The sequence below is a fragment of the Aphanomyces astaci genome (assembly GCF_000520075.1).
Source record: "Aphanomyces astaci strain APO3 unplaced genomic scaffold supercont1.35, whole genome shotgun sequence".
In the NCBI taxonomy this organism is placed as follows: domain Eukaryota; phylum Oomycota; class Saprolegniomycetes; order Saprolegniales; family Verrucalvaceae; genus Aphanomyces; species Aphanomyces astaci.
In genome coordinates, this window is record NW_009798298.1 from 84,704 (window position 1) to 110,224 (window position 25,521).

At 51.2% G+C, this 25,521-nt stretch overlaps 15 protein-coding genes across 23 annotated transcripts; 7 read left to right on the forward strand and 8 right to left on the reverse strand.

The window, feature by feature from the left end:
- Positions 1 to 809: 809 nt before the first annotated feature.
- H257_11593 (hypothetical protein) lies at positions 810 to 1,651 on the reverse strand. The gene is made up of 2 exons (XM_009838581.1): positions 1,548 to 1,651; positions 810 to 1,339 (listed from the first exon to the last, which is right to left on the reverse strand). Exon 2 carries the CDS (start codon positions 1,323 to 1,325, stop codon positions 870 to 872), a length of 456 nt encoding a protein of 151 aa, XP_009836883.1. The 5' UTR covers positions 1,326 to 1,339; positions 1,548 to 1,651; the 3' UTR covers positions 810 to 869.
- A 31-nt stretch (positions 1,652 to 1,682) lies between these two features.
- On the forward strand, positions 1,683 to 3,520 carry H257_11594 (hypothetical protein). Its single transcript, XM_009838582.1, has 2 exons — positions 1,683 to 1,964; positions 2,052 to 3,520. The coding sequence occupies exons 1-2, from the start codon at positions 1,843 to 1,845 to the stop codon at positions 3,460 to 3,462; spliced, it is 1,533 nt and encodes a 510-aa protein (XP_009836884.1). The 5' UTR covers positions 1,683 to 1,842; the 3' UTR covers positions 3,463 to 3,520.
- Positions 3,521 to 3,965: 445 nt separating this feature from the next.
- On the reverse strand, positions 3,966 to 5,976 carry H257_11595 (hypothetical protein). 4 transcript variants are annotated; one of them, XM_009838585.1, is made up of 7 exons: positions 5,817 to 5,976; positions 5,443 to 5,730; positions 5,306 to 5,353; positions 5,158 to 5,218; positions 4,984 to 5,081; positions 4,639 to 4,786; positions 3,966 to 4,580 (listed from the first exon to the last, which is right to left on the reverse strand). In XM_009838585.1, exons 3-6 carry the CDS (start codon positions 5,339 to 5,341, stop codon positions 4,646 to 4,648), a joined length of 336 nt encoding a protein of 111 aa, XP_009836887.1. In that variant the 5' UTR covers positions 5,342 to 5,353; positions 5,443 to 5,730; positions 5,817 to 5,976; the 3' UTR covers positions 3,966 to 4,580; positions 4,639 to 4,645. The 4 variants fall into 4 exon arrangements, with proteins under 4 accessions (XP_009836887.1, XP_009836885.1, XP_009836886.1 ...); XM_009838583.1 differs by having other exon boundaries at positions 5,306 to 5,730; XM_009838584.1 differs by having other exon boundaries at positions 5,443 to 5,976.
- Positions 5,977 to 6,555: 579 nt separating this feature from the next.
- H257_11596 (hypothetical protein) lies at positions 6,556 to 7,036 on the reverse strand. The gene has a single exon (XM_009838587.1). The coding sequence runs from the start codon at positions 7,004 to 7,006 to the stop codon at positions 6,617 to 6,619; it is 390 nt and encodes a 129-aa protein (XP_009836889.1). The 5' UTR covers positions 7,007 to 7,036; the 3' UTR covers positions 6,556 to 6,616.
- A 70-nt stretch (positions 7,037 to 7,106) lies between these two features.
- On the forward strand, positions 7,107 to 8,055 carry H257_11597. Of its 2 annotated transcripts, XM_009838589.1 has the most exons (4): positions 7,107 to 7,432; positions 7,483 to 7,527; positions 7,586 to 7,694; positions 7,764 to 8,055. In XM_009838589.1, the coding sequence occupies exons 1-4, from the start codon at positions 7,115 to 7,117 to the stop codon at positions 7,976 to 7,978; spliced, it is 687 nt and encodes a 228-aa protein (XP_009836891.1). In that variant the 5' UTR covers positions 7,107 to 7,114; the 3' UTR covers positions 7,979 to 8,055. The 2 variants fall into 2 exon arrangements, with proteins under 2 accessions (XP_009836891.1, XP_009836890.1); XM_009838588.1 differs by having other exon boundaries at positions 7,483 to 7,694.
- A 240-nt stretch (positions 8,056 to 8,295) lies between these two features.
- H257_11598 (hypothetical protein) lies at positions 8,296 to 10,787 on the reverse strand. Its single transcript, XM_009838590.1, has 4 exons — positions 10,659 to 10,787; positions 10,485 to 10,537; positions 8,480 to 10,427; positions 8,296 to 8,402 (listed from the first exon to the last, which is right to left on the reverse strand). Exons 1-4 carry the CDS (start codon positions 10,704 to 10,706, stop codon positions 8,325 to 8,327), a joined length of 2,127 nt encoding a protein of 708 aa, XP_009836892.1. The 5' UTR covers positions 10,707 to 10,787; the 3' UTR covers positions 8,296 to 8,324.
- Positions 10,788 to 11,365: 578 nt separating this feature from the next.
- On the reverse strand, positions 11,366 to 12,783 carry H257_11599 (hypothetical protein). Its single transcript, XM_009838591.1, has one exon. The coding sequence runs from the start codon at positions 12,770 to 12,772 to the stop codon at positions 11,540 to 11,542; it is 1,233 nt and encodes a 410-aa protein (XP_009836893.1). The 5' UTR covers positions 12,773 to 12,783; the 3' UTR covers positions 11,366 to 11,539.
- A 188-nt stretch (positions 12,784 to 12,971) lies between these two features.
- On the forward strand, positions 12,972 to 14,328 carry H257_11600 (hypothetical protein). The gene is made up of 3 exons (XM_009838592.1): positions 12,972 to 13,109; positions 13,182 to 13,331; positions 13,385 to 14,328. Exons 1-3 carry the CDS (start codon positions 13,035 to 13,037, stop codon positions 13,448 to 13,450), a joined length of 291 nt encoding a protein of 96 aa, XP_009836894.1. The 5' UTR covers positions 12,972 to 13,034; the 3' UTR covers positions 13,451 to 14,328.
- Positions 13,534 to 14,180, reverse strand: H257_11601 (hypothetical protein). The gene has a single exon (XM_009838593.1). It carries the CDS (start codon positions 14,156 to 14,158, stop codon positions 13,631 to 13,633), a length of 528 nt encoding a protein of 175 aa, XP_009836895.1. The 5' UTR covers positions 14,159 to 14,180; the 3' UTR covers positions 13,534 to 13,630.
- Positions 14,329 to 14,414: 86 nt separating the features above from the next.
- Positions 14,415 to 15,904, reverse strand: H257_11602 (hypothetical protein). The gene has a single exon (XM_009838594.1). The coding sequence runs from the start codon at positions 15,893 to 15,895 to the stop codon at positions 14,612 to 14,614; it is 1,284 nt and encodes a 427-aa protein (XP_009836896.1). The 5' UTR covers positions 15,896 to 15,904; the 3' UTR covers positions 14,415 to 14,611.
- A 701-nt stretch (positions 15,905 to 16,605) lies between these two features.
- H257_11603 (hypothetical protein) lies at positions 16,606 to 19,175 on the forward strand. Of its 4 annotated transcripts, XM_009838595.1 has the most exons (7): positions 16,606 to 16,849; positions 16,924 to 17,131; positions 17,178 to 17,370; positions 17,440 to 17,500; positions 17,575 to 17,692; positions 17,755 to 18,181; positions 18,715 to 19,175. In XM_009838595.1, exons 1-7 carry the CDS (start codon positions 16,695 to 16,697, stop codon positions 18,984 to 18,986), a joined length of 1,434 nt encoding a protein of 477 aa, XP_009836897.1. In that variant the 5' UTR covers positions 16,606 to 16,694; the 3' UTR covers positions 18,987 to 19,175. The 4 variants fall into 4 exon arrangements, with proteins under 4 accessions (XP_009836897.1, XP_009836898.1, XP_009836900.1 ...); XM_009838596.1 differs by having other exon boundaries at positions 16,606 to 17,131; XM_009838598.1 differs by lacking the exon at positions 18,715 to 19,175 and having other exon boundaries at positions 17,755 to 18,272.
- Positions 19,176 to 19,211: 36 nt separating this feature from the next.
- On the reverse strand, positions 19,212 to 19,558 carry H257_11604 (hypothetical protein; the record flags this gene model as incomplete). The annotated part of the gene is made up of 2 exons (XM_009838599.1): positions 19,212 to 19,237; positions 19,315 to 19,558. 2 exons carry the CDS (start codon positions 19,556 to 19,558, stop codon positions 19,212 to 19,214), a joined length of 270 nt encoding a protein of 89 aa, XP_009836901.1.
- Positions 19,559 to 20,943: 1,385 nt separating this feature from the next.
- On the forward strand, positions 20,944 to 21,833 carry H257_11605. 2 transcript variants are annotated; one of them, XM_009838600.1, is made up of 3 exons: positions 20,944 to 21,229; positions 21,300 to 21,445; positions 21,504 to 21,833. In XM_009838600.1, exons 1-3 carry the CDS (start codon positions 20,965 to 20,967, stop codon positions 21,792 to 21,794), a joined length of 702 nt encoding a protein of 233 aa, XP_009836902.1. In that variant the 5' UTR covers positions 20,944 to 20,964; the 3' UTR covers positions 21,795 to 21,833. The 2 variants fall into 2 exon arrangements, with proteins under 2 accessions (XP_009836902.1, XP_009836903.1); XM_009838601.1 differs by having other exon boundaries at positions 21,300 to 21,833.
- A 727-nt stretch (positions 21,834 to 22,560) lies between these two features.
- H257_11606 (hypothetical protein) lies at positions 22,561 to 23,505 on the forward strand. Its single transcript, XM_009838602.1, has 3 exons — positions 22,561 to 22,851; positions 22,904 to 23,049; positions 23,100 to 23,505. Exons 1-3 carry the CDS (start codon positions 22,608 to 22,610, stop codon positions 23,391 to 23,393), a joined length of 684 nt encoding a protein of 227 aa, XP_009836904.1. The 5' UTR covers positions 22,561 to 22,607; the 3' UTR covers positions 23,394 to 23,505.
- A 384-nt stretch (positions 23,506 to 23,889) lies between these two features.
- H257_11607 (hypothetical protein) lies at positions 23,890 to 24,926 on the forward strand. The gene has a single exon (XM_009838603.1). The coding sequence runs from the start codon at positions 24,012 to 24,014 to the stop codon at positions 24,315 to 24,317; it is 306 nt and encodes a 101-aa protein (XP_009836905.1). The 5' UTR covers positions 23,890 to 24,011; the 3' UTR covers positions 24,318 to 24,926.
- The last annotated feature ends 595 nt before the right edge of the window (positions 24,927 to 25,521 follow it).

Below are 25,521 nucleotides of genomic sequence, written 5' to 3' on the forward strand. Positions count from 1 at the left end.
CGGTACGGCAATATGATTCCGTCCAATCGATGTGATATCTATGGAAATAGGGTCGGAGCACGTGGCCAGCGCAGACGCGTCAGTCCCCCGGAAGCCCCGGGTGATCCCCCCGCTGGTCCTGCAAAGTGTTGCTACTTTGTTCAGGACCAGGTGCTTCAAGTAAGCTGAAGACAATCTTACTTGAATCACATACATACATAGTCGTCCTGATACTTGCGGCGGTGCTAACTGGCGTAGGCCCTGTGGAACGTCGACCTTGTCGGCCAACCAGACGACCCCCAAGCCCCCCCCCGTCGCCCGCGGTGTAACCAACCAGCCAACTGTTCTCTGGTGAAAACCCATATCAAGAAGAACGATTTATGAACACCAGTGCTCCAGGTTCCCTCTACGGGCACGTGTTTACTAACGTTACCTTTGCACTGGTTCATCCCTTATTTAGCGGGGGACAAGAGCCTTTCCAAGGACTTCCGGTTTTGACCGCGACCGGACACTTGCAATACCTCTCATGAAGCCAGGATGTCAATATCCCTACTGAGGTCAGTTGTACATTTTATTGCTCAAATTTACGTGTGACCTCCCACGACCAGTGTACGATGTCTAAGCGGTAGACAACGGACGCTGCCCCGTTGGGCGTGCCGTGTAATACTACTGTATTGAGGTAACTATTACTGGGCTGTAGCCGCAATAGTTACAAGACTACCTAATAGTCTTGTACTATGTCATTGTTGGACGGGTTGCAATCTAAAACATCACTGGAGTTGTTTGGCAGGAGTGTAGTGAGTGTATGCATGGTATTCATAGTACACAAACAGGTCCGGAGAATCCGATATTTCTTGTTGTTGCAAGGACAAGGTTAAAAAACACGAGGTTTAAGCGCGGGCGACTTGGCCAGCAATGCGATCCAAGTCGGTTTGGCCGTGGCTGGTGATCTTGCGACCGCCCTTGTTGACGCCTTCGGGGCACTTCTCCACGACCTTCATCTCTTCCAACTGGTGCAAGATGTGGCGAATCAACCCACCCGATGCCTTTTGGTATTGCTGGCGAAGGGCGCCACGGCGAGCGGCACCGCCGTACACCTTCTTCAACGCACCGACACCAGTGTTTTCGCGAAGGTACACCTTGCGCGCGATGGACGCGGCGCGGACGTAGTACCAGTCGGCGTTGTCGGGGGAGTATTCCTTGAACGACGCGGTCTTGACGATGTCCCACCAGATCGGGAGTTCCATCTTGCCGGAACGCTTCAAGTGTTCAGCGTATTCCTTGATAAAGTCGGCGGCCTTGACGTCGCGGACAGTCACACCACGGGGAGCATCGAAATCAGCCATTGTCGTCTAGAAGTCTACACATGTACATGTGAGAACACGTCTGTACCACCGCATCCACACCGCCGCGTCACCTTCGACCCGAGCGATGTACTTGCGATAAGCAAGCAAACAACGCACGAGCAGAAGAGGACACAGCCATGCTTAGCAGGACAGTCTCGGTTCTCTGGAGAGAACGTCATTCCACATCGGGAACGCCATCATGTATGTGCATGCACTACTTACTTTGTCGAAGCGGGCAACAAGAAGAGTGGAAACGGGGGCCATGACCTGTTCAAATCCCGAGCAGCTCCTGGCCAATTGGCCCGTCGTGACATGCCATTCGCTATAAATACCGCAATCCTCGCATTCCATTGGCTAAAAAAGACCGCGCCTCGACTTGTCATTGGTAAGTTCGCCTCGCACTTTGGGGCGACTGATCTCGTTTGATTGGTGGGAACTACACGAGTGGTGGTTGACCGTTGGTTGGCACTTGGATTGAATCGCCCGACCACCCAAATTCGTATTCGACTCGATCATCATGCTCGTGCTTTTCGAGACTGCGGCGGGCCATGCGCTCTTCAAGGTGCAGGATGAAGGCAAACTGACCAACGTGGACGACATCCACAAGCACTTTGCCACCGCCGACAAGGCCAACTCTTTGTACGTTGCATGCTACATTGCCCATCCCTGGAATTGTGTGCACCACCAACCATCCTTGTCTAACCATATATGTGTACCTTTTTTTAGCGTCAAGTTGAAGGCGTTCAATGCTTTCAAGGACACGACCGAAGCCGTGGCCGCAGCCGCCGACTGCGTGGACAACACCGTCGGCAAGAGCCTCAAGAAGTTCTTGAAGAAGCACGTCAAGGACGCCGGTTTGTCGGACAAGTTGGCGGTCGTGGACAAGGCGTTTGGGGGGGTGATCAAGGAAAAACTCGGCATCCAGTGCGTGCATGACGCGTCGATCCAAGAACTCCTCCGCGGGATCCGCACGCACATGAACTCTTTGATCTCTGGCTTGGACGACCAAGACTTGAAGTCGATGACCCTTGGTCTCTCGCACAGCTTGTCCCGATACAAGCTCAAGTTTAGCGCAGACAAGGTCGACACGATGATCGTGCAGGCGATCGGTCTGCTGGACGAACTGGACAAGGAGATCAACACGTACTCGATGCGCGTGCGCGAATGGTTTGGCTGGCACTTTCCCGAGATGGGCAAGATCGTCACAGACAACCTCCAGTACGCCCGCGTCGTGCTCAAGACGGGCACGCGGCCGCATGTGAAGAACCTCGACTTTTCCGACATTCTGAGCTCGGACGTCGAAGCGTCCATGCGCGAAGTGTGCGAAGTGTCGATGGGCACGGATATTTCCGAGGAAGATGTGCTTAACATTGGCTCGCTGTGTACACAAGTGATCTCTCTCACCGAGTACCGCACGCAGCTGTTTGACTATTTGAAGAACCGCATGAACGCCATCGCGCCCAACCTCACCGTCATGGTCGGCGAGTTGGTCGGCGCGCGGCTCATCGCGCACGCCGGCTCGCTCATGAACCTCGCCAAGCATCCCGCGTCTACCGTCCAGATCCTCGGCGCCGAAAAGGCGTTGTTCCGAGCCCTCAAGACCAAACATGACACCCCCAAGTACGGGTTGATCTACCACGCGTCGCTAATTGGCCAAACGGCCCCCAAGCACAAGGGCAAGATCTCGCGGGTGCTGGCGGCCAAGACTTCGCTCGCGGTCCGCGTGGACGCGCTGGGGGATGCCACGGAAGCCACCATTGGGTTTGATAACCGCGCCAAGGTGGAGGCGCGAATGCGGCAGCTGGAGAATGGGTTCACGGGCGTCGTGTCGGGCAAGGGCAAGGCCAAGAACGAAGTGAAGAAGTACGTGAAGGAACCTGTGGCGGCCGTCAAGAGCTACAACGACGCGGAAGACATCAAGTTGGTGAAGAAGGAGAAGAAGGAAAAGAAACGCAAGGCCGAGGTGGAGCAAGTTGAGGAGCAAGTCGAGGAAGTCGAGGAAGCCCCGAAGAAGAAGGCCAAGAAGGAAAAGAAGGCCAAGAAGGAAGAGGCAGTCGAGGTCGAGGTGGCGGCGGCGACGGACGAAGTGGACACAAAGGACAAGAAGAAGAAGAAGAAGAAGCAAAAAGCGGAATAGATACAGACGACTACTACACTATGGATGTATATTGAATATATGGAAGATCGACATGACATTCATTGTAGTAGTACACTGTATGATTGGCTAAAATATGATATTTATGACGAATCAAAACGTGGCGTCGATTTGGTGGCGGTTCAAATATTAATAATTACTCTGAAAATTTCTGCAAAATTCAGGTACTGTATGTTTGGGCGATGAGCAGGAGTTTTTCTGGGAACAGTAAAGGCTTTTACAGGGGTGAACCAAATCTTCCATAAAATAGCTCATTGCAGATGCAATACGATGATGTCTGCAATGGTCTATCTTACGAAGTCTAAAGCCTCCTATAGCGAGAGGAGATAGTGTTCAACGCTACGTCGTTAGTCACCACCATGTCACTTTAATACAAATGTAACACGTATATTTCAAACGAATAATGTGGTTGAATTACTGGTTAAAATCAAAACAAGAAAGCACTCCAGAGTATATTAATATGCGATATAATTATATTATTATTGGCGGGATTCACGGTCAACGATTTTTTGGCGGCACTTTCGACGCTTTGAAATGCCCAAGCGACGGCGTGGCCACGGTCTTACCAGAAGTGTGAAATACTTCAGAAATCAGCGTCGAGGCAATAATCCAGCCAGCTGTGCCTCTGATCAATTGGCAGGCCCTGTGGATCCACTGATTCAAGCACCAACGGCATGTCCAGACCAATCACAACCTGTTCTTCTCCATCCTCAGACACCAACGGCCGTCCCAAACAAAGCCATGCCAATCCCAAAGCACCAAGAACAGTCTGTTACCAGTGAACAAAGACGCGTAGCGTGGATTGTACACTTTGTTGACGTGCTTGGCTCTCCACCAGAACACGAATGGAACGTTCATCGTGGCACCATTCACGACATGTTGGTTGCTTTCAACCTTAAAGAAGGAATGCGAGTGCCCATGCGAAATGCATTGTTGCAGTTCTTGGCGAGTGTTCAACAAGGCATTGCTTACACCGGCAGCGTGTCCCGTCCCGGTGGTCAGAACCGAGTGGTAGAACTGGATTCGGCCGAATCACAAATCATTGCTGATTGCATGGAAATGGCCTGGAGTGTCACGCAGACGAGCCACATGGTTAATCACTATCGTTCCCAGCAAGCCAAAGTCAGTGTTGGGCGGTCTTCTGTGTATAGTGCCTACCTACGTCTCAAGCCCCGCGTGTCGTCAATGACAGCATCGAAGCAAGGCAGCAACGATGTCGAATCTCCATGGGCAAAGGCTCGACTAGCGTGGGCAAGGCAAATGGGTGTTCGTCTTGGTATTTGGTCGTGGCCATCATCCCTTGGCCCTACCCCGAAGTCCATGGATATGACGTATTTGTCAGCGTTGAGTTTGACTCAAGTCGTCGTGTGGGATGAAACCCATAAAGAAGTCAAAGTGGGTCAGTTGGGGCCAAGTGGAAGTAAACGACAAGTTCGTTTTCCAAGGGACGAAGATGGCCGCATCGATTGTGTTAATGGCCGGTATGCCCCACCTGGAACCTACCTGAAGATGAAGTATCCTGGCCAAGCGCGCTTTTCGTTTGGGTGCGCAATTGTTTCTACACCAGACGGTCAAGAGGGCCGTCGTTGCCGCCCGTTCATCTACTCCGGGAAATGGATCCGAAGCATTGATGAGTACAGTGCTCTACAAAAGGACGAGATATCACGCGTACAAAACCTGAAGGGGGAGGTGCATCCGTGGGTTGTTCAACGACCTTCAAAATCACCGGGTACGATAACTACTAGTAAATAATTTACACTAAATGATAAATTGATATATATTTAATTTGTAGAATTTTTCGACGAGGACATTTTGTCAATCCTACCAAATGTGGGCAAAACCACCGCGGCGAAACTGGCATCGATGGGATTTTCTACAATTGGTGAATTGCGAATCTCTGATCCGGATAAGTTGGCAATCAAATGTTCGAATTCCCATGGAATGACGAGGAAAAAGGTTTACCACATCCACTCATTGTCACTGGGATCGAGGGGCCCGAATCCAGCTGACGTCGTCGTTGACCACCGGAAATCCGACAACCCTTACAAATCGTTGTATGGCGACGACTGGGAAAGCCACATGGAGCATTGTACCCTGTTGAGGCCCCACGTCTGCGTGTCATGCAGACACACCGAATACATGATGGCTTTGAATATGGTTGCCGACCATGCTTGTCGGCAACCACAGCAAATGCTAAAACGTATTCAGTGTGGCTTCATGTCTTGCTGCTGCACTGTGTCCCTGGGGGACCTAAGTGTGGTTGCCAATGAATCATGGGTATATCCTACGTGTCCTACGTCGACAACACACTTAGCGCCAACATGGATTCGGTGTACCTTCGTGTCTTGCCGCTGCACTGTGCCCCTGGCTGTCGTTGCCGATGAATGATGCGTGCTTGTGCTATTGAGTGTCGATGTTGGAGTGCGATGGAACAGTTGAAAATCGCCAACGGTCTTTCACCTGATTGGTTGTAATTAAATAACATAATAAAAAAACAATTGATGTATATTTAAATAAACTTTGGTGACAATTTTTCAAAGTAATTTCAAAGCCGATACCTATTTTATATATGGATATTTGGGTTGCATTGCCAAATTTCAACATTGAATTGCGTTGCAATCATTGTGCTTTAGGGAGTCAAATTTTATACAGACCTTGCCCCTGAACATATCAATGCAGCTTCAAAATTTGAGCAAAAACGGACAAAAATTGACAAAATTCTCCTGCGCGCCGCCCAAACATACAGTAGTTGGTCAATGGTGAGGCAGCGCATGAACATGGAAAGGTAGAGAGAGAGAGAGATATGTACACACTCGTGCATGCTCCATGGCGGGAAGGTATGGCATGATCCTGACACGAAATGAACGTGATGGAAGTGTATAACGTTAGCACTAGGAACGGCGCCGTGTTCCGAGTGGTTGATATGTCGCGGAGATGTTGGGGAGAAAGGTGTATTTCCGAGTGATTGATATGTCGTGGAGATGTTGGGGAGAAAGGTATACTGTATGTACGTCGTGGGGCGCTTGGTATCTCATGGCATGTCCAGAGTGTGGATGGCGTAATGTTAGTGCGTATCGGACGTTTGCTTGTTGAATATGGAAACATGATGGTAGTAAGATAGGAGATACATACGTCGTTACAAGATTCGTTTGGCTAATGCGCGGACGCGCAAGTCAAAGTCCGGCGACGTGATGAGGGAGTCGTGGGCGTAGAACGGATTCAGGAGCAGCTTCACGTACAAGTCGTACACTTCCTGGAAGAACAGCTTGATCGCGTCTTCGTTGCGGCTTTCATGGAGGAGGAGGAACTTGATCGTGGTCGCCGTGACAAACCCCGACACGAACTGGTCGTTGAACTTGTCCACGACCTTCATCCACATATTGTTGTTGGTCCACATGGACTCATGGACAACGTCCAGGGACGAGTGCAGGACGAACTCATCGACATGCGCCGTCTCCTCCTTCCGCGGCTTCACATCCAGCGAATACAACGGCTCCTTGGACCCCACGATCATGAAGAGCGACATGGTCAATAGTAACGTTAACGTAAGTTGGAGTTTGAAAAAGTCCACCGTATCCGGACGCTTGTGGATTTTTGTGGATTTATCCGAATCCTGTGACTTGACATTTTGCCCATGCTCCAAGCTAGCATTGTCGTGGCTGTCGTGGCCGTGGCTGTATGTCTGTGGAGGGTATGGTGCATCCTTCCCCGTCGTAATGGAGCTACATCTTCCTCGCTGCTCCATACACCAGGCAAGCCATCCTCGGGTAACCAGACGTCAACCACAAGTGGCTCCACCGCACGCACGCTCGTGGTTCTCGGGTCGGGTGGACATACCACCGAAATGCTCAAGCTGATCAAGAGGTTGTCGATGGATACGTACGCGCCTTTGGCGTTTGTCGTGGCTGCTTCCGACCACACAAGCGAGGAGAAAGCTCGCGTGGAACGCAAGGTACTATCCACCGACCAACGTCGCCTTCCTTGGCCCACCAGTGCTTATAGGACGATGGACCCCTCCACTTCTACACGATTCCTCGCAGTCGGGAGGTACATACAGTGCATCCAACGATGTCCACTTCGCCATCACATGTGCAATTTCTCGTAGGTCGGGCAGTCGTGGGTGTCCACCGTGTTCACGACAGCATACTCGTTTCTGTACAGTGTATGGGTGGTGTTTCACTTCCAGCCCGACGTGTTAGTTTGCAATGGCCCTGGTAACGACGACTTTCAACTGTCACCGTATCACGCCACGTATGGTCATCCTTGATGTAATGGCCCCGTAGGCACATGCATCCCCATCTGCGCAGCGCTGCTCGTCCGCCGCTTTCTCGGGCACCAACCATCGTCCAAGCTGATCTTTTGCGAGTCATTTGCGCGTGTGCAGCGTCTGTCGCTGTCCGGTCGACTTCTGTACCACGTCGCAGACGCTTTCGTCGTGCACTGGCCGCAACTGCAGGCAAAATACCCACATGCCACGTATCTTGGCACGATTTGCTAGATTACTACTAATAGGTACTAGTAATACTACTGTAGTACCCAAACGTGTGAAACTATTAATAGACGGGAATAGTTAACAACACCGACAGACCACTCATATGAAGGTGAAGGTCGATCGATCGATTGTTTGTCCTGACTTTTGTATGTAAAGATCCTTCCAGTTTCACACTAATTTCAGTCACACACCAATATTGGTCGAAGAGTGGCTAATTGGATTGGCTACTTGATCTTGATCTGGGTGTTGATTGGTCGATTGTCTGTATTTGGTTCTCATTCGATTGAGAATTCCAATTTCAAATCGAATATCTTGACAATATATGAATGTGTGACAATGTGTTCATTTCTCATTACGACTTTACCAGCATCGGTTTGGCATAGTGGTCGCTAGTCATCGTCGATTGCAATCGCAGGAGATCGCTCCGATTCTATCCACACAAATATATACCATGAGACAACGTGATCCAATATACACAAACACATGGAAACATGCCGAATCTCTTACCATTTCCGTCCACGTGACCATCTTGGCCAGTTGGTCGGGCGTGAGCACCGCGCGAAAGTACACGTCCAACGACGGCGCGAACGCCCCAAGCTCAAATGCTCGGCGGCGTAGCACTTTGAATGCTTTCACAAGCAGCGCCAGGCGCGGCATCTCACGCCGGCGCACGACGGCCGCGAGGTCGTCCAGCTGCTGCTGCTGGGTCGGCGATAGGCGCAGGACGTCGGCGAGACCGTTGGAGGCGGCGTCCCATAGCATGGTCATGTCCAGGAGGCTCGCTTGCAACAGCGCCAGCGTCCGCCCCAGCGCCGAAAACACCTTGTCCAGTAACGGATGCTTGGGATGGCCCAGCATGCGCCTCTGCCGCGACGCATGCATCACGACGGCAAACGACGGCAGCGACGGCCGCAATCCACACAGCAAGTCGAGTTGGGCGGGGGGGGAACGTCCAAACCGGAACCGTCCGAGCGATTCCTTGGCGATCTGCAGGTGCTGGATGCCATCTTCGAGCACTTCGACGTACTTTTGCTGCTTCTTTCTGGATTCCCGGGCCGAATCGCGGTTGCGTTCGAGCTTTTTGTCTCGCTTTTCCGCTTCTTCGTCCAGCAAACTCTGCAGCATGGAGCTGATTTCGCCCGTGCCGGGCTTGCGTGCTAACGGCACATGCGGCTTGAGCGGCGGCTTTGCCGCCGCGATCGACGACGGACCGCCCGGCGGCGGCATCCCCATCGAGAAGGGCATGGGGTTGAGACCGACGCCGCCGCCGCCATTCAGCATGGAGGGCGGGAGGTTGAGGAATGGGTTCATCATCATGGAAGCGGCGGCGGTCGGCTGGAAATGCTGCTGCGATGGTTGTTGGCCGTGATGAGGGGGATGATGCTGGGGCGGCATCGGGTGGTGTGGTCCTTGGTTGTACATGATAAAGCCAGGGGGTATCATCATGTTGTTGTATGGCGACGCGTGCCCAAACGAAGAAGATGATGACGTCGATGACGGGTGGCCAAACATGGGAGTGTGACCTTGTCCTTGGGGGGAGTGCGCCATTTGGAGGGGATTGGCCGCCGCCGACGGTGGCGGCGGCGCAAACTGCTGGCCGCCACTGTGATGGGTGTTTAGAAACAATCCGCCGCCGCCGCTTCCATGATGCTGGCTCTGTTGAAGCTGTTGGTGCTGGGAAGGCATGTGAAACGACGTTGGACCGAACGCCGACGACCCGTTCGTGCTGGATGAAGGAGGAGGATGGGAAGCAAACATGGACGAGTGAGTTGCCGCATGCATGGTCGAATACCCGCCGACAGAGTGCACGGGGTTAAAGACGTTCCCGCCGCCAAGGGCGGCCGTGGTGTGTTGGTATCCGGACGAAGCGGGGACGACGGGCGACGATACCGCCGCTTGGGGCGAATACACGGGCATGTTGGCCATGGATTCCCGCGGAGGAGACACTGGCGCCGCCGCCGCTCCAGAGGACGACGACGCAGAGCTGGTGCGTCCATGCACGCCTCCGTTGCTCGAGCTTCCGTACTGCGATGGGGGGTGGGGAGAGTTGTTGGGGTATGGAGACGGATTTGATGAGCGCCGTGGGCGACCAGAGGACGCCGACGGGTGCGACGTGATGTCGGACGTGTCCTTAGACGGTATCGCGACAGCAGGATTGTACCCGAACGCAGAGGGAGGAAGCATCATGTCGGCCACGTCCTGATGCGTAAAGTTCTGCACGGACGTCGGCGGACTCATCATGTCGTCGAACCCGCCGCCGTTTTCGGCCTTGATGTTGCTTTCCGCCATGAGGCTGTCGAGAAGGGCGTCGGACGACGACGTGGCCGGTTGTTTGTCGTCCACGTACGTCATGTCCATGCCGCTTGCAAAGTTGGCTAGAGTCGTATCATCTTGAAGGGCGTTGTCTTCGTTCCAGTCGTCCCAGAGATTCCGCGTCAAATTCGACGGAAGTCCGCTGCACCATGTGACAACACCATGAGATCATAAACGCGATACACAACGCATAACCTACCTTAATACAGGGTCCATCATGTCATCTTCATCTGCGTTCTCCACTTGCATGTCCTGCTCCACACAAACAATCAGCATGTCAGGCACATTCATCCATGGATGTTCCCAATCCATAACATGGTGGATGACGGTGCGTGGTGCATCTACCACAACGTAGACAGCTTCAGAGACGTACATAGGGGCTATACAGGTAATTCCTCTTGGACTTGTTGATCTTGGACATGTTGTTCGACGGTCAGCGGCGCGGCGGCGGCACCTGCTTGACGACGTTGGAACAGCAACTGGTACTGTAGCCCTGCTGGGGCGAACCGTGACTGACGGTTCAGGGGCGAACCGCGAATACTGATTCAGCCAATCAGAATTGTCTATTTCGTTTTGCGAACTTGAAATGCATTGGACGTACGGTAGACACAACAAAAAGTGCCACCTGGCGCGTGCTTAAACCAAGTGCTTTCGTCGGACCGTGCAGCGGAAGGTGTCATTGGTCAACGATGGATTACGGCTAACACAAGCGCCAGAGTGCCGACGAGGGACAATGACACGTGGGAGTTGCGCCTCTACCACTTTGTGTCCTGGCTGTGGCTCCCAGCGAATCAGAACCACGGAAATGATCGAGGTGGAAGTCGAAGTGCGCGCACTAAAAGTGCAGGTGCCGATGTGGGTTCTTTGACACTACAGTAGTACTCGGAGTCACCAATAAATTCCCATTGCGACATTACTTATTAATAAGACCAACGGGCGGATAAGACCAAGACTGGTCCTACAGTGTATATAGGGGTTATCCGTACAATATAAGACTGACGGTACAGTCAGTACATATCGTACAATATAAGACTGACGGTACAGTCAGTACCAGTAACGACGTTCGACCCCAAGGCCTGTCAAGAATCCAGTTTCCATTGTCAATTCACGTTAAACTATATAGTTAACGTTAGTGTTGACTTTGAAGAGTTTATCATTGTACGTTGAAGAACAATCCCTTATACAGGTCGGTTCATACTGTCGTCCTTTCGAAGCCCCACGCAGGCACATGGCACACCTCATCCTAGGTTCGAATTATACAGTTTCTATTCCTCCGACGGGCGAAGAAGCAGTCGACGGGCTGCCGACAGAATCTGGTTGCGGAGGCGGGAGGGTATCGTGTTCCGGGTCGATGTTCACCCCACAGGACCCCCCAAAGCAGGCCATGGGCGCCCCCCCGTCGCAAGCAGCAATGCAGACGATCATGACGACGACAAAGAGCAGGAAGAGGACTAGGTCCGTGTAAAAGAAGATCACGCCAGACATGTACTCGTCGGGGGTCATGATTTGGTACATGCAGTGGGCGTCAAAGGCAAACCACATGATGACCGGAAACGCAAACAACATGGTCAGGCCGAACGTCGTGCCGGACATGAGCCCGGTGCCACGGGCCCCGAACGCCACGCACGCGACCGTCGTGACCAGCACGTACGCGGCAATGCCGGCCACAACGCTGTGGCAAAGCTCAATATGGCGCGTCTTCTTGACGAATCGCCGGCGGGTGCTGAAGAACGTCATGAACACCATCACGAAAAAGCACACCAAGCATGCCAGCACCGACGCCTTGGTGTCGAAGAACAACCCAAACGCAGTCACCGCGATCGCTTCGATGCACGTGAACACGCAGAGGAGTACAAAGTTGAACGGGCACGTGTGCTTGGCCACGTACAGTGCACAGAGCACCACAAGGGACAAGATGACGCTTCCCCCCAACGCCATGCCCGTGTCGTTGTTGGCAAATCGCGTCAACGAGTCTGTCGTCAGCGGCGAGTACGTAAATATAATGACCAACAGTGACAGCGCTAGCAAGTGCAGCGTGAACAGCCCGAGCACTTTGACGCGGAACGCCACTTGAATTTCCAGTGATAGTGTGTTGATGCAGCTGTCCACGGGGCCTTGGTCGCCGAGAGATGAAAGAGCAATAAGCGCGTTGTGCGTCTTGCGGGGGGCATGTCGGCGTTGGCGCAGCACCGTGTCGGTCTTGCCACCAGAGGGAGAAGACACATCGGCAACTACTTGATCCAAGCTACCCGCGACACGACGATTATTCGTAGCTCCAGCAGGCTTGGGCGGACTACCACTGACGTCAATTGTCACCATTTCCTCGGCGGTGGCATCGACCACGTCGATGTCACAGGCGTCGCTTGGCTTTGGCGGGGAGTCTGCCGTCAGTGGCACATGAACAGACGAGTCAAACACGTCCACTTCTTCGTCTTCTTCCGGCACCGACGATGGCTGCGACGCTGAGTTTGTGCGCACACTCTTCATGGTGCAAGTCGTTGTTAAAAGTACACCCACGACCACCGACGCAGTTGAGTCTAAATATAGCCGCCAATAATATGTATTTGTCGGATATACGAAACTCTTATCCGTATCCGGTTAAGATGGCAAGATTAACCGGATAATTTCCCGCGGGCGATTCTAACTGGTGGTTGGGCAGGGGGAAAGGTTGACTTGGTGTTTGTATGCCAGTGAAAGCGATACGCGATTTTGTGGACCAGTGCAAGTCCAGCAAGGAAACAGGAACGACATGTCGGACAACGAAGACAACAAGGGTGGCGATGACGAGAAGAAGCAGACGATCACGATTCGTGTGAAGGACCAGGTAAGAAGAAGGATATCGCGACGTTGCCGTCGTGATGAAGGAATGAGCGGGGTGCCTGACATCAGTGTCTAGTCTGGCGAAGAAACGTTCTTCAAGGTCAAGCCGCACACCAAGATGGAAAAGATTTTTAGCGCGTATGCGCAACGCAAGGGTGTTCCTGTCACAGCCCTTCGATTCTTGTTGGATGGCACGCGCATCGGCGGCGACCAAACCCCCAAGATGGTAAGAAACGTCAATACACATGAGGCTACCTTGACTGACACTGTCTATCGCAGTTGGAATTGGAAGACCAAGACCAAATTGATTGCGCGTTGGAACAAGTGGGCGGTGCCTCGTTTTAAACAAGAAGGGAGCATCCTGTTGTCCTCGTTTCAACCAGCTACAGTGCCGCGGTTGAAGGAATGATGGGAGAGGTGCTTTAAGTTGCTATAAGCGTGCGTATTACTGCGTTGTTGTTGTTATTAAGGGAGAGAAGGATATGAACGTCGCAGCTATGCACACATAACATTCGGTCGAGCTGTCTATGGGTTGTACATGTGGGTTTTGATCCAGTTTGGCGGGTTGGCAGGGATTGTGACCAAGTCGGTGTCGAACAATTCGATGAACTGCTCGTTCTGTAGCCGCACCTTTGACCCAGCGAATCGACGGTACTCTTCAAAGATGGAACTGAGGTGCCATTGCTGGATTTTCCGCAGGCAGCCCACTACGGCGCCGGTGCGGTCTCGCCCGAGGTGGCATGTGAGGAAGAGCGGGTAGTTGCCACGATCCAGCACGATGTCTAGTGCCGCAAGCACGGTTTCTTCGCTCATGGGTTCCCATGCCTTTCGTCGGTTCTCGAGTTTGGTGTTGCCCCCCAGGACAATCAGCTCGATCTCTTGCTCTTCCACAAAACTCAGCAGCTGCGCGTTTGGCTCTTCCGGCGCCAAGTAGACGATCTTGCGCAAGTTGAGGCGCTCCAGGAAGGGGAAGTTGAGTTCGTTCGGGATACCGCTTCGATACAGGTCTTCCTCAATCATGCCATAGTTGACGGGTGGAATAAAGTACGACATGATGCCGATGTCGACGGGCTTGAGTGAACGATCCGATGAGCCGGATAACCACACGATCATCCGGATAATCTTTGCGTTAAGTCAAAAGCCACCGACCGGCACGCCGCCATGTCCATGACCTCGTAGTTCCCTCAGTTCAATTACACCTTTCAAGTCCATTGACATTAGATATTGCTAGATGCTATCGATACAGCTAAACCAACACACCTTCCCTACAGAACCAATCTATAGATAGACAGCATCCTCTCAAACGATATCCATTTACCTAGTACACGCACGCCATCGGATGAGGAGCACGACGGCATACCTTTGGTACATGTATATTTCATTAACAACTAGCAATCGAAAGCTCGAAATCGGTCTAATTGCGGTGACCCCCGGCAAATAGTATCGGCGGCGTCGCACATTACAGACTTGACTGTAGTAGCTTTTAAACGTTGTCCAAGGTGTACATCAGTAGCCCTTGACGTTCAAGAGCGTTTTTGCATGAAAAACCACCGAGGCTGTGTCTCGCAGGGCTTGTTCAATCACGTCTGCGCTGCGATACGCGGACGGTCGCTCGTCCAGCGTCTCAGGTACAATGCACGTAGACTCAACATCTCCCATCTCTTGTCGGAATCGCCGCATGGCCGCGTTTACGGCGCTTCCATAGTGCAGCTGCATGGCTTGGCGCGATCGAATGCGGCCGCAGCCATGGGGCCCCGACATGTTCCACGCGGTGTTGCCTTTGCCTTCGCAGACCAAGACTCCATCGCGCATGTTGAGGGCCACCACGCACCGCTCGCCAGCGTGGCATCGAATGGCTCCTTTTCGAATGACCAAGTCCCGAAAGTCAATGTAATTGTGCACGCTTTCCACAATGCTGGCTTCGTCAAACTCGACGCCCACTGCGTTCAGCACCACCGATAAGATTGCGCGGCGGTTCATGCTGGCGTACGTTTGTGCCCAAATCATGTCGAAAAAGTAGGCGCTGGCTGCCGCTCCATGCAGTGCGCGGCTGGGTCGTCTGGGACTGTCGTGAGTGTTGTTGTCGTCGAGTAGTACATTGCGAGTTCGATCAGTTGACCCCCCGCCCTGATGGAACCGAGCCACACGCTGGCCAAAGTTGCGCGAGCCAGTGTGCACCGTGATGTAGCCGCCCCCGTCGTGGCCGTCGTTGATTTCAACAAAGTGATTGCCGCCCCCTAACGTTCCCAACGACCGCAAATCGTAGTCGAAATTCGACCCCAGCACATCGCATCGCGACCTCCACCACTCGAACGAGTACGTGGGCATGTGTGGACGTATGTCGAGGTTAAAGGCAGTTTCGAACGCCGTCGCGAATGACGTGGCGTCTTGCTGGGCCAGGGCAAAGTACGTCGCGTACTGCGATGGCTGCATGAGGGGTGTCGCATGGACGCGGTCGTAGCCGTTGCCCATGGGGACATGACGCTGGATAACTTTGTCCAGTTTGGTGAGGGCGTTCTTCTTGCTCAGCAGGGACGACGGAAGCGGATGCATGGCGATGCCGCAGCCAATGTCTCCGCCAATGAGCCCAGGCAAGACCGAACCGGTCAACTTGCTCGTAAACCCGACACAGCACCCGTTGCCCTTGTGGACGTCGGGCATGATCCGGACATTCGTGACCGATTCGTGGGCATTGATCGCCTCGATTTGCTTAATGGTTTCGCGGTCGAGCTGGTCTTTGTCCAAGTAGACTGTGGCTTGCTTTTCTGGGGGGCCAACTGTAAACATCATCACGACACGGTTTGGAAAATGCCATGTCAATATGTAGCAATGGATGGAATTGTGGAACGTCATTCACCAATCCATGTGACGAGAGTGTATGTTCTGAAAGGTTGGTGACTGTTCAAGATCCAATGGGAAAAACGGAGGAAAGTTCAAGGAAAGGTGCAGACTGAAAGGGATTCGAATACTACTGAACTCGGCGGCTGGGACAACTAGATTTGTTGGCACTGGTTGGCGACCCCACGCCAAAACAAAGTAAGCTTAACAGTACCCGTATATCGTTTTCGATAACTAGTTAGGAACGCTCGGCCGATAATGTACAGTACCTGGGAGAGAGTACATTTACTCGGTGAAATGTGTTCCGTGGCCGGTTACAGTACCGGTTGGTGAAATACTACCAGAGTACAGTACTACTGCAAAACGCACGAATCAAACTGTTAAACTACTCCTCATACTAGTACCATTGACAGTGTGAGTACAACCCCATCGATTGGATTAAGGGATGCCTTTATTATGTTTTGTTGTTGAGGCAGTACCCACACAACAAGATGAAGCAATCGACGTGGACAACTAACTGGACAGTACCAGCACATTTTGTACAACGTCGGGACTTTTTACGCTTTTTCTACCTTAAAGTGATTAACGTAGTGGTTAAACGGTAAAGTACAACTCCTTTTGTACATTTGTACTCGAGTAACTGGAACTGTTACATAGTTGTTGTTCGACCAACTTTTCCGGGCAACAATTTCCTCACCCAGACACGTGCCTTTGCTGGCCACACAAGCCATTCGCGTAGTGTCGTCCTGCCATGACAATGCCTTTTGTGGCTGATGCACTGCACTTGGACGGCCCATCGCAGCCTCAGACTCATGCAGGCAAAGGATCGTTGCAACTCCATCGGACCACCATCTTTGCCATCGCGTGGGTGCTCACGCTGCTCACGTCGGGTGGTTTGTGTTTTGGGTAACAACGGCTTCAACATCCAAAGACTCTGGCATGAATGATCATGGAACACGCATCTATCTACACCTACGTAGGTTTGGACCATTCTACAGTCGCCTCGTCAAGGAACACCAGTGGCACGAGCTGTGCCCGGACAACACCACCTCAGTGTGCTCAGCCCAAGAAGTGCAGTTGCAAACTGTGTATTCCACTGGGATTCTCATGACAGTGTTGGGTCAAACGGTCTTTGGGCTGCTCCTGGACACCATCGGGCCTCGCTACATGACCCTTGTGGCATATGTGGTCTGTACATTCATTCCTTTGGAGTCGTAGCTCATTGTGGGTCTAGTTTTCCATTGCTGGCAACGTATGCTTAGCAGTGGGCGACTCCCGTGATGGCACCGATGGCCTTCTCGTGGCCGGGTACGCCTTGATTGGGTTTGGCGGCATGCGCATCTTGTATGCGTCGTTGCAACTGTCGACGCTATTCAACGAGCCAGCGCTATACACGAGTCTGCTCGTCGCTGCGTACAGCTTTTCTGGTAGATCAAACCATATATATATATATAACCGTGTGTCCATCGAGCGGTCGAATCCCAACACGTCGATAGGGTATATCTTTGTGTTATTGGAGCTAGACGTTGCCCGCCAGAGTTTTTTCGTCGGCTACGCGTACGTCGTGATACTTTTATGCTAGATGTACAGTACAGTACTAGTATATACATCCAAGGTTGTTTGTGGTGTAGCCTGTTGGTGGCGGCGTCCATGGTACTCGCCTACGCTGTCTTCCCCGTGCACCACATCCTCACGCAAAGCCCGACCGTGACCACTCCTGGCTTTGCAGTCGTCCGCTCCCATGTTGATGTAACAAAGCATATGCATATTTCCACCATAGCCGCAATGTCTATGGAATAAGCGCTTGGTAGCGGCCCAAACTCGACCAATTGTGGGTTGGACTGAAGCGCCAGGTGAAGCGTCGCGACTACTGGGTCTATGTGTCCCTGGGGTCAATGCTATTTTTGGTCGTGATCTTCGGTGGCGGCGCCATGCCCAGCATCATTGCCGCCTCCCGCGTCCCGGCCAATGATTCCCAACATGACAACCATGACCTCCAACGCGTGTACACCAACTATCTGTATCCGCTGATCTCGAACTCGTCGTTTTTGTTTTCGCCTCTTGCGGGGTACCTCGTGGTGCATTTCGGCTTTCGCAAGACATTTTACACCACAATTGGCATTTTCGCGTTGCTTTGCGGATCGTTCATGCTGCCGTCATTGCCGGCTCAAAATGCCACTTTTGTGCTCATGGCCGCCGCCAATGCATTTCTCACCACCATGCAATACGTGTACATCAGTACGTGATACATATTCTTTTGTGTCCAAACATGTATATATATATCGGTATTCTAATTAAAAGTGGTTTTTTTATATGGGGATATTTGTCCTTCCTGGTATGTGTAGTGACGTTTGTACGTGGATATTCTTCTCCAAACATATACAGTATACCAGTATATACATATATAGTACAATACTTCAATCAGTACGTGGATATATATATATTCTTCTTTCTCCAAACATATATTATACAATATATATATATATATCGGTATCATATTTAAACTTGGTGGTTTTTACTAACGTTATGAAGACATTTGTCCTTCTGGAGTACTGTAGTGACATCCGTTCGATGATATATTCTTCTTTCGCCAAACATATATATATACAGTATATCGGTACATCTTTCAAGATGGTGGTTACAATATAGTCAGTCTGTGAATATATTCTTTTTTTTTTCCAAACATATAACAAATATAACGTGTCATATATATATATATATATATGAAGTTGGTGTGTTTAATATGGAGATATGTTGTATTTTTGGTGTAGTGACGTGCTTTCCACATGAATTGTACGGCGTGCTCTCGGGCGTGACGACCACGCTTGTATTTGTGTACGGATTGCTCAGCTACCCGCTCATGGCCCTGGCGCAGTACTCATTCGACGGCAACAACACCTACGTGTTCCTCATCCTCCTTGGCACGACCGTAGCCGCCATCTTCCTCGTGCCGTTTGCGCGGGAAGAGGCGGAGTGCTTTGACGCGGACCTCCATCTCGACTTGTTGGAGCATGCCAGCAGAATAGAACAAGCCCAAGTATGACCACGTTGTTTCATTTGTCTGTCGAATCGAGCGTCGTCCCGTGGAGCTGGCGTTGGTTATATGCAGGTTTTTGTATACAGCGTTGGTCACCCTTGCAAGAATGTCGTGCTTTCTACTTAGCATATCAATGTGTTCCATCATATATGGTAGTACTGTATGGCTTAAGGCAATTTTAACTTTGAAACCCCCTATGCAGTGCTCCATAAAGCGCGGTGATGGTGGCTATCACCCTTGCCGTTCGATGAAATATTCTAGTCATAAAGCAATGAGGTTTGGCTGCTCTCACATGCGAAATAACACAGGCATCTCAAAGAGACTTTACACATACCTGCTCCACGCTCGCATCTACGGACAGTCGTCGAAATTAGCACGGGGACGTGACCGCCAACTTGTTCCGAGAAGCAGTCGATGCGGCTGTCCGAGTCCAGTCCCAACGACTGGACGGTGATATCGCCTTTCAACCGCGCGCCGTCGTAAAAGAACCGAAGGGTCTCCACCGGCACGCCCTTGACATTTGCAAAGTTGTCGAAGATTTTCTGGAGGTACGCCGAGCGTTTGACCTTGAACGCCATGTCGTCGTCGTCGAATTTCACGAACAGCTTGATGGTTTTCGACTTCGACTGGGCAGGATTCAGATGTTTTCGTATGCCCTCATGCTTCACAATATCGTGATGAATACTGATAGCGTCCGCGTGAGGTGCATGGGCAGTTGCGACGGGAGGTTCTTGGCACTGACTCGCGATTTTGACATTGGCGGCACCTGATTGAGGGTGTCGTGCAAGAATCGGTTTGAAGGGTCTCTTTGTCGACGCATCGTCGTCTCGAGATATAGGAGGAGCAACGGGGCCAAGGACAACCGGTCCTGGCGATAGCCTGCGTCTTGTGGGGGTGGACTTGAGTTTCGGACTGTTGAGTAGTTCTAATTTGGCGGAGGATTCCAGTGGTGTTGACGTGGCAGTTGGGATGATCATGCAAGCTGCTTGTTCGTGCGGACAAGGCAATGCTTGGCGATCTTCAGCGTGGTTGGTATTATCGTGCGACGATGGAAGCATTGCCGGGGTATCTTGGACGCATTGCCGAGCAGTAAATACTTGACCGGGGATGTGGAGCGCAGGGGACGACAAACTGAAGTTGGAGGCCATTGAACCAGGAAACTTCAAAGTGATTGGATCCTCAGGGGTGACAATTCGGGGCGTGCGGACGATCTGCTGGGTGGGTGAACATGCGTCTTCGACTAGGATTTCCGCTGCCGTTGCAAACACGGCCCAAGACGGTCGCTGGGTTGTTGTGGCCGGGACAAGGCTGTTTTTTGTCGACTCCGGTGATGACTCAATATGATGCTTGGCGCGTGACGACGTTTGCAGCCGCTGTATTTCAGGTACACATGGCACCACTAACACACGCGAAGGCAAGGTAGCATGTGCCGGGCTTGCAGGTGGTGTGACAATTTTGGCTGGACCACTGGTCAAAGCATATCTTTCTCCAGCTCCAGTCGTCATAGGTACACCCAACATCCTGAGAGGTTGGGATACACTGATAGGACGCATCTCAGCGTCCATGCTGCAATGTTGCACTGCCTGCGGGGATGCGAACACAGACTTCAACCCCAGGATCGGCTGCGACGGTGCATACTTGAATCGCTTCGATGGTGTTCTCTGCGCATGGGGCTCCATCAATCTACTTGGCATCGCCGACGTCGTCGTTGGTATCGCCACAAATGTCGTGTCCGTCACGGGCGACGCCAGCCGGCGCAAGAGCATGTCGTCCGAGTCCATGTGCCCACTTTTGAAAATGGATCCGAAAATTGCGCGCGCAATTCAAATCGACCAGCACAAAATACATTTGAAGTTTGTATCCACTCGGATTAATAATATATGCTTTCTTGCAGGTTTGTCTTGACTTCGCACACTATGTACTTCGAAGTATTATTATCTTTTCAAAACGATAAAGTATAAAGGGTTTACAAGTCCATGCTTAAATGCGTCAACAACAGCATTCCATCCTCATGATCAAGACCGCGTACTTGGCGGGGTATAACGTTGTCAGCGCCGTTGGATGGGCATACATCCTGTGGCATCTGTGCAGCCTTCTCTACGACGATGCGGATGTCGTGCTGTCCTCTGCGAAACTATGGTCGCGGATTGCCATACCGTTGGAGTACCTGCAAACGATGGCATTGTTGGAAGTGGTTCATGCACTGGTTGGCGTTGTCCGATCTCCCGTGGGGTCGGCGTTGATGCAAGGTAAGGGTGTTTGCACAGTCGTTGTCGTGCGTATGCCGTGTGATGACGACGGACGTGTGATGTCTTGTAGTGAGCTCGCGTCTGTTTGTCTTGTGGGTCGTCCTTGTGCTGTGCCCAAGTTCTCGGTATCACTGGGGCTTTCTCTTGACGATTGGATCGTGGTCCATGGTGGAAGTACCTCGATATGCCTTTTATGCGCTGAGTGTCATTGGCTGGGCAAGTTCTTTGCATATGTCGTATATGATGATGTTCTCATGCTGCGTTGCTGGTATAGGTGCCGGACTGGCTGTTCTTCTTGCGCTATCATTTGTACTTGATCTTGTACATCACAGGGCTCGTGGGTGAATTGACGTGCATGGTAAACGCACTACCTTTCTTGTCCACAGGAATCTATTCCATCGAACTGCCCAACAAGCACAACATCGCCATCTCGCTGCATGCAGTTGTGTGCGGCATGCTCGTTCTCTATGTCGTGTGTTGTCCTATTATGTACAAGCACATGACGACGCAGCGCATCAACGCGTATGCTAAAAAGCACGGCGACAACAACGTTAAAGCCAATTGACATGCTCTTAACTTGTAATATACTGTATCTAGCGCTGCTTGAATTCGACGTCGCAAACCAGTGCTCCAACCTTGTTTAGTAGTGACATCGTGTTGAATGCTCCGTGGTGGACTTGAGATTTGGCCTTTGCAATACGAAAACAATATGGCCAGCGACGCAAGTTATTATTGCCAGTCGATTCGAAATTGGAGTGGGGAAAGCTGAATCGAATGAGCAGAATTCAGACAATCGTTCGACCAATCAAAACCCAGAACACGAATCAAGTGCCCAATCAAATCCACTCTTCGACCAACATCGAATTAGTGTGTGACTGAAATTAAAACAAAGGTCAGGACAAAGAATCGATCAATACAGTAGATTAGTCCCAATTTTGGGTATAAGGACAATATTAGTACTACATAGTACTACTACGTAATACTAGTAGTATACAGTAAGAGCCCCATTTACACGTACAAAATATAAATTGTCAGTCAAATGTCTACTATTAATACTCCGGAGTACTACGTAGTAGTTTTCATATACGTTTGGTGAAATTGACGTACAATATAATTCGAATAGTTCACCTGGAATACCATACCGTACGGAATGTAAGGTTAATAATAAAAAATAGAGTCCCAGTAATAAAAAATGGGGCAAACGTAATGTATGTACTATTAATAGTAAGTGAATCTCCTAAAGTATTTAATTCCGTTGACTAGTATTCTATTATAATATATAACACGTCACACCACAAAACCCCGATCGTCACTCAACCCGACATCGCGTTTGATTGGCTCGTGACGTGACTGTCTCGGCCTCATTTTGCAAATTGCCATGGGGTTCGTCAAGACAGCGTACTTGGTGCTGTTCAACATTGCGAGCAGCATCGGGTGGGCGTACGTGCTCGGCCAAACCTTCCAGTTGGTGTACACAGACCAAGACATCGCGCTGTCGTCGGCCAAGTTGTGGGGGATCATCGAAACGCCGTTGACGGTCGTCCAGACGATGGCGGTGTTCGAAGTCTTGCACGCGCTGTTGGGTCTCGTGCGGTCGCCCGTCGGGTCGACCTTCCTGCAAGGTATGTCAACCAGGACACTTGTGATCTCCATCACACGAACTTGTTTCTACAGTCAGCTCCCGTCTCTTCCTCGTGTGGGCCATCAACGTGCTGTGCCCCGACTCCCGATACCACTGGGGATTCATCCTCATGGTGGCATCGTGGTCGCTCGTGGAAGTCCCTCGCTATGCGTTTTACGCGCTCAACTTGCTGGACGCGGTACTTGTCTTGAAGTTCCATCCAGTGTTGTTTGCTGAATGTGACATTAGGTGCCGGACTGGCTGTTTTTCCTCCGTTACCACTTGTTCATGGTGCTGTACCCGAGCGGTGTCACAGGCGAAGTGTCGTGCATGTTGAAGGCGCTTCCGTTCCTGTCCTCCGGAGCGTACTCGATTCAAATGCCCAACACCCACAACATCTCGCTGTCGCTGTACGTGGTCGTGCTCTTGACGCTGGTCGTGTACGCCCCTGGCTTGCCCTTCATGTACACGCACATGAACGTCCAACGCAAGAAGGCATATGCTAAGAAGAACGAAGCAACCAAGACCCTCAAGAAGGAGTAATAATATCGCCTTGTCGACATACGTTGAGACCTTGACGTTATCAATTCCTTGTCGTCTTCACTTTCCACGTGCCCAATAATATGCGTACATACACTTGACATGACCCTCCTCAACCTTACACAACCCTACGGAGTCTGTTGGCCGTACTGTTGGTACGACCTCCATGACGTGATAGCTCATCAGGTTATGGAGGTCGTACAAGAATAGTGTCCTCCGGAGTAGTAGGACTCGATCAGCGCATCATATAAACCCCTTGTGGAACTCGACAACGTACATGTAGGAAGCCCCATGCATATATTATTAAGACTGTACCAGTAGTAGTAGTACTAGTACTTTGAAGTAGTATTTAATATAAGTACTAGGTGTGTACAGTACAAGCAAGTACACCAGTAACTTACTGTATGTAGTGCAATGCATCAAAAGGTCAATCAATAGTAACTTCGAAGTAATTACTAGCGATTCGTCGTACGAATTCAAGGCGTCCAACATGCAATATACACGGCAAAAATGCACATACATTATTAAAGAAATGTCTCCTTGGAACTACTTTTTTTGGGCCGATTACCACGCTCGACGTGGTCGTCGAGTTCAGCAAAGTCAAACTCGGATGGCGTTTTGATGGCATTTTTCGGTGCGGCGAGTCCTCGTGGAGGGGGCGACTCCAAGTTTTCATCATCATCATCATCGTCCGAATCGGAATCGTCGGATTCCATGTCTACTAGACTCGTCAAGACACTGCCGTCGGTGGTGGCCCCGCGCAGCAAGATCGTGTCGTTCACACTCACCATGGACTTGGCCACGTCCGAGTGGCGGCGGCCGCGCTGGAGCTCCTCCGTGACGAGCTCCGACGCCCATCTCGTGTCATGGGCAGCCTCCACGTCGTCCAAAGTATTCGACTTGTTCGAGGCGTGTGTGGACTGGTAAGCATGGCGGACGGCGGAAGCGTCGTCTTCAAACTCTTCAAAGTCATTTTCAAGCACGGATTTGATACGTCTCTGCTTTTCCTTGCGGGATTTGCGCACGACAAACAAAGCCACTAACGCCACCAGCGCCACCACACCCACGGCGGCACTGATGATCCCTGCCAACGTGCCAGTACTCATGCCATCCTTGCCGCTACTTAGCTGAGAGGTTGGTCCTCCAAGATTTGAGCTGCTGGCTTTCGCGACCAGTGGCACATTTGCTGGCTGGATCGCTGGACCCGCCAACTTTGGCGGGACATGCGGCGGGACTGCCTTGGCACTCGTGGCAGATTTCTTAGCCTTGGATTTGGACGGCGCATTAGTCGTCGCAGGTTTTGTTGTCTTCGTGGACTTCTTCTTGGGCTTCTTTGTGGGCTTCTTTGTTGTTGTTTTCGGCTTTTTAACCTTGGGCCGCTTGGTTCGCTTGTCCTTCAGCATGCGCGACGCCACGGGGTCATTACCTGCCAGGGCAGACGAGGCAGCGATGCACATCCATGGTGACACCAACGCCACAGTCGTATACACTGCGTTAGTCATGGGAGCAACGCGCAATGACACCGGACAATTCGGCACCGACAATGCGATTCCTCGCGCGATTGACGACACAAAAACATTTCCGGGATGCTGATTGGTCAAAACAAGATGGACTTTGTATGTTTGTAAATTTGACGACAATTGTCGGGTCTTGTCAGTTGACAAAAGCAGAGTGATGTTGGAAAAACCAATAGATTTCCTTCACAGTAAGGCTGCTGCACGTGCTTGTATCAACGACACTAACTCCATACAGTACTATTAATAGTACAGTGTATACTGTAACCATAAGCATAAGTGCCTGCACATATGCTTAATATATTCACAACAACTACAATACAACAACTACAATACTGAAGTACTACTCTATTGTGTTTTGGTACTTTCACTTATAATAAAATAAAATTCTTACTTTCTGTAAGAATTATTTCACCAAATATGATTCTAAATTATCACAGGTTGCTTCGGCTAAAAACTTGGCACTAACGTTAGCAGACTCACAGCACGTTCAGGTACTGTACTTCGGTGTCAGTTTTACTGCTGACAATCCAGTTGTTGATATAAATTGTGTTTATAACGTGAGTTTACCGTTTGGCGTGACGATTTGCGCGTCATATCTGATGATGCTACCGGAA

Excerpts from the sequence above, each read along its gene's own strand:
- H257_11593 (XM_009838581.1), bottom strand. The coding sequence starts at position 1,325 with ATGGCTGATTTCGATGCTCCCCGTGGTGTGACTGTCCGCGACGTCAAG.
- H257_11594 (XM_009838582.1), top strand. The coding sequence starts at position 1,843 with ATGCTCGTGCTTTTCGAGACTGCGGCGGGCCATGCGCTCTTCAAGGTG. Across the intron at positions 1,965-2,051 it reads GCCGACAAGGCCAACTCTTT|CGTCAAGTTGAAGGCGTTCA; the intron begins GTACGTTGCATG and ends ACCTTTTTTTAG.
- H257_11595 (XM_009838585.1), bottom strand. The coding sequence starts at position 5,341 with ATGCCAGTTTCGCCGCGGTGGTTTTGCCCACATTTG. Across the intron at positions 5,082-5,157 it reads GGATGCACCTCCCCCTTCAG|ATGAACGGGCGGCAACGACG; the intron begins GTTTTGTACGCG and ends TTCCCGGAGTAG. Across the intron at positions 4,787-4,983 it reads CCAGGATACTTCATCTTCAG|GGCCAAGGGATGATGGCCAC; the intron begins GTAGGTTCCAGG and ends ACTTCGGGGTAG.
- H257_11596 (XM_009838587.1), bottom strand. The coding sequence starts at position 7,006 with ATGTCGCTCTTCATGATCGTGGGGTCCAAGGAGCCGTTGTATTCGCTG.
- H257_11597 (XM_009838588.1), top strand. The coding sequence starts at position 7,115 with ATGCTCCAAGCTAGCATTGTCGTGGCTGTCGTGGCCGTGGCTGTATGT. Across the intron at positions 7,433-7,482 it reads AAGCTCGCGTGGAACGCAAG|GACGATGGACCCCTCCACTT; the intron begins GTACTATCCACC and ends CAGTGCTTATAG. Across the intron at positions 7,695-7,763 it reads GTTAGTTTGCAATGGCCCTG|GCACATGCATCCCCATCTGC; the intron begins GTAACGACGACT and ends ATGGCCCCGTAG.
- H257_11598 (XM_009838590.1), bottom strand. The coding sequence starts at position 10,706 with ATGTCCAAGATCAACAAGTCCAAGAGGAATTACCTGTATAGCCCCTAT. Across the intron at positions 10,428-10,484 it reads ATGATGGACCCTGTATTAAG|CGGACTTCCGTCGAATTTGA; the intron begins GTAGGTTATGCG and ends CACATGGTGCAG. Across the intron at positions 8,403-8,479 it reads TGGTCACGTGGACGGAAATG|AATCGGAGCGATCTCCTGCG; the intron begins GTAAGAGATTCG and ends TTGTGTGGATAG.
- H257_11599 (XM_009838591.1), bottom strand. The coding sequence starts at position 12,772 with ATGAAGAGTGTGCGCACAAACTCAGCGTCGCAGCCATCGTCGGTGCCG.
- H257_11600 (XM_009838592.1), top strand. The coding sequence starts at position 13,035 with ATGTCGGACAACGAAGACAACAAGGGTGGCGATGACGAGAAGAAGCAG. Across the intron at positions 13,110-13,181 it reads CGATTCGTGTGAAGGACCAG|TCTGGCGAAGAAACGTTCTT; the intron begins GTAAGAAGAAGG and ends ATCAGTGTCTAG. Across the intron at positions 13,332-13,384 it reads GCGACCAAACCCCCAAGATG|TTGGAATTGGAAGACCAAGA; the intron begins GTAAGAAACGTC and ends TGTCTATCGCAG.
- H257_11601 (XM_009838593.1), bottom strand. The coding sequence starts at position 14,158 with ATGTCGTACTTTATTCCACCCGTCAACTATGGCATGATTGAGGAAGAC.
- H257_11602 (XM_009838594.1), bottom strand. The coding sequence starts at position 15,895 with ATGATGTTTACAGTTGGCCCCCCAGAAAAGCAAGCCACAGTCTACTTG.
- H257_11603 (XM_009838595.1), top strand. The coding sequence starts at position 16,695 with ATGACAATGCCTTTTGTGGCTGATGCACTGCACTTGGACGGCCCATCG. Across the intron at positions 16,850-16,923 it reads TCGGGTGGTTTGTGTTTTGG|GTTTGGACCATTCTACAGTC; the intron begins GTAACAACGGCT and ends ACACCTACGTAG. Across the intron at positions 17,132-17,177 it reads TGACCCTTGTGGCATATGTG|TTTTCCATTGCTGGCAACGT; the intron begins GTCTGTACATTC and ends TTGTGGGTCTAG.
- H257_11605 (XM_009838600.1), top strand. The coding sequence starts at position 20,965 with ATGCGTCAACAACAGCATTCCATCCTCATGATCAAGACCGCGTACTTG. Across the intron at positions 21,230-21,299 it reads GGGGTCGGCGTTGATGCAAG|TGAGCTCGCGTCTGTTTGTC; the intron begins GTAAGGGTGTTT and ends GATGTCTTGTAG. Across the intron at positions 21,446-21,503 it reads CGCTGAGTGTCATTGGCTGG|GTGCCGGACTGGCTGTTCTT; the intron begins GCAAGTTCTTTG and ends TTGCTGGTATAG.
- H257_11606 (XM_009838602.1), top strand. The coding sequence starts at position 22,608 with ATGGGGTTCGTCAAGACAGCGTACTTGGTGCTGTTCAACATTGCGAGC. Across the intron at positions 22,852-22,903 it reads CGGGTCGACCTTCCTGCAAG|TCAGCTCCCGTCTCTTCCTC; the intron begins GTATGTCAACCA and ends TTGTTTCTACAG. Across the intron at positions 23,050-23,099 it reads CGCTCAACTTGCTGGACGCG|GTGCCGGACTGGCTGTTTTT; the intron begins GTACTTGTCTTG and ends ATGTGACATTAG.
- H257_11607 (XM_009838603.1), top strand. The coding sequence starts at position 24,012 with ATGGCATTTTTCGGTGCGGCGAGTCCTCGTGGAGGGGGCGACTCCAAG.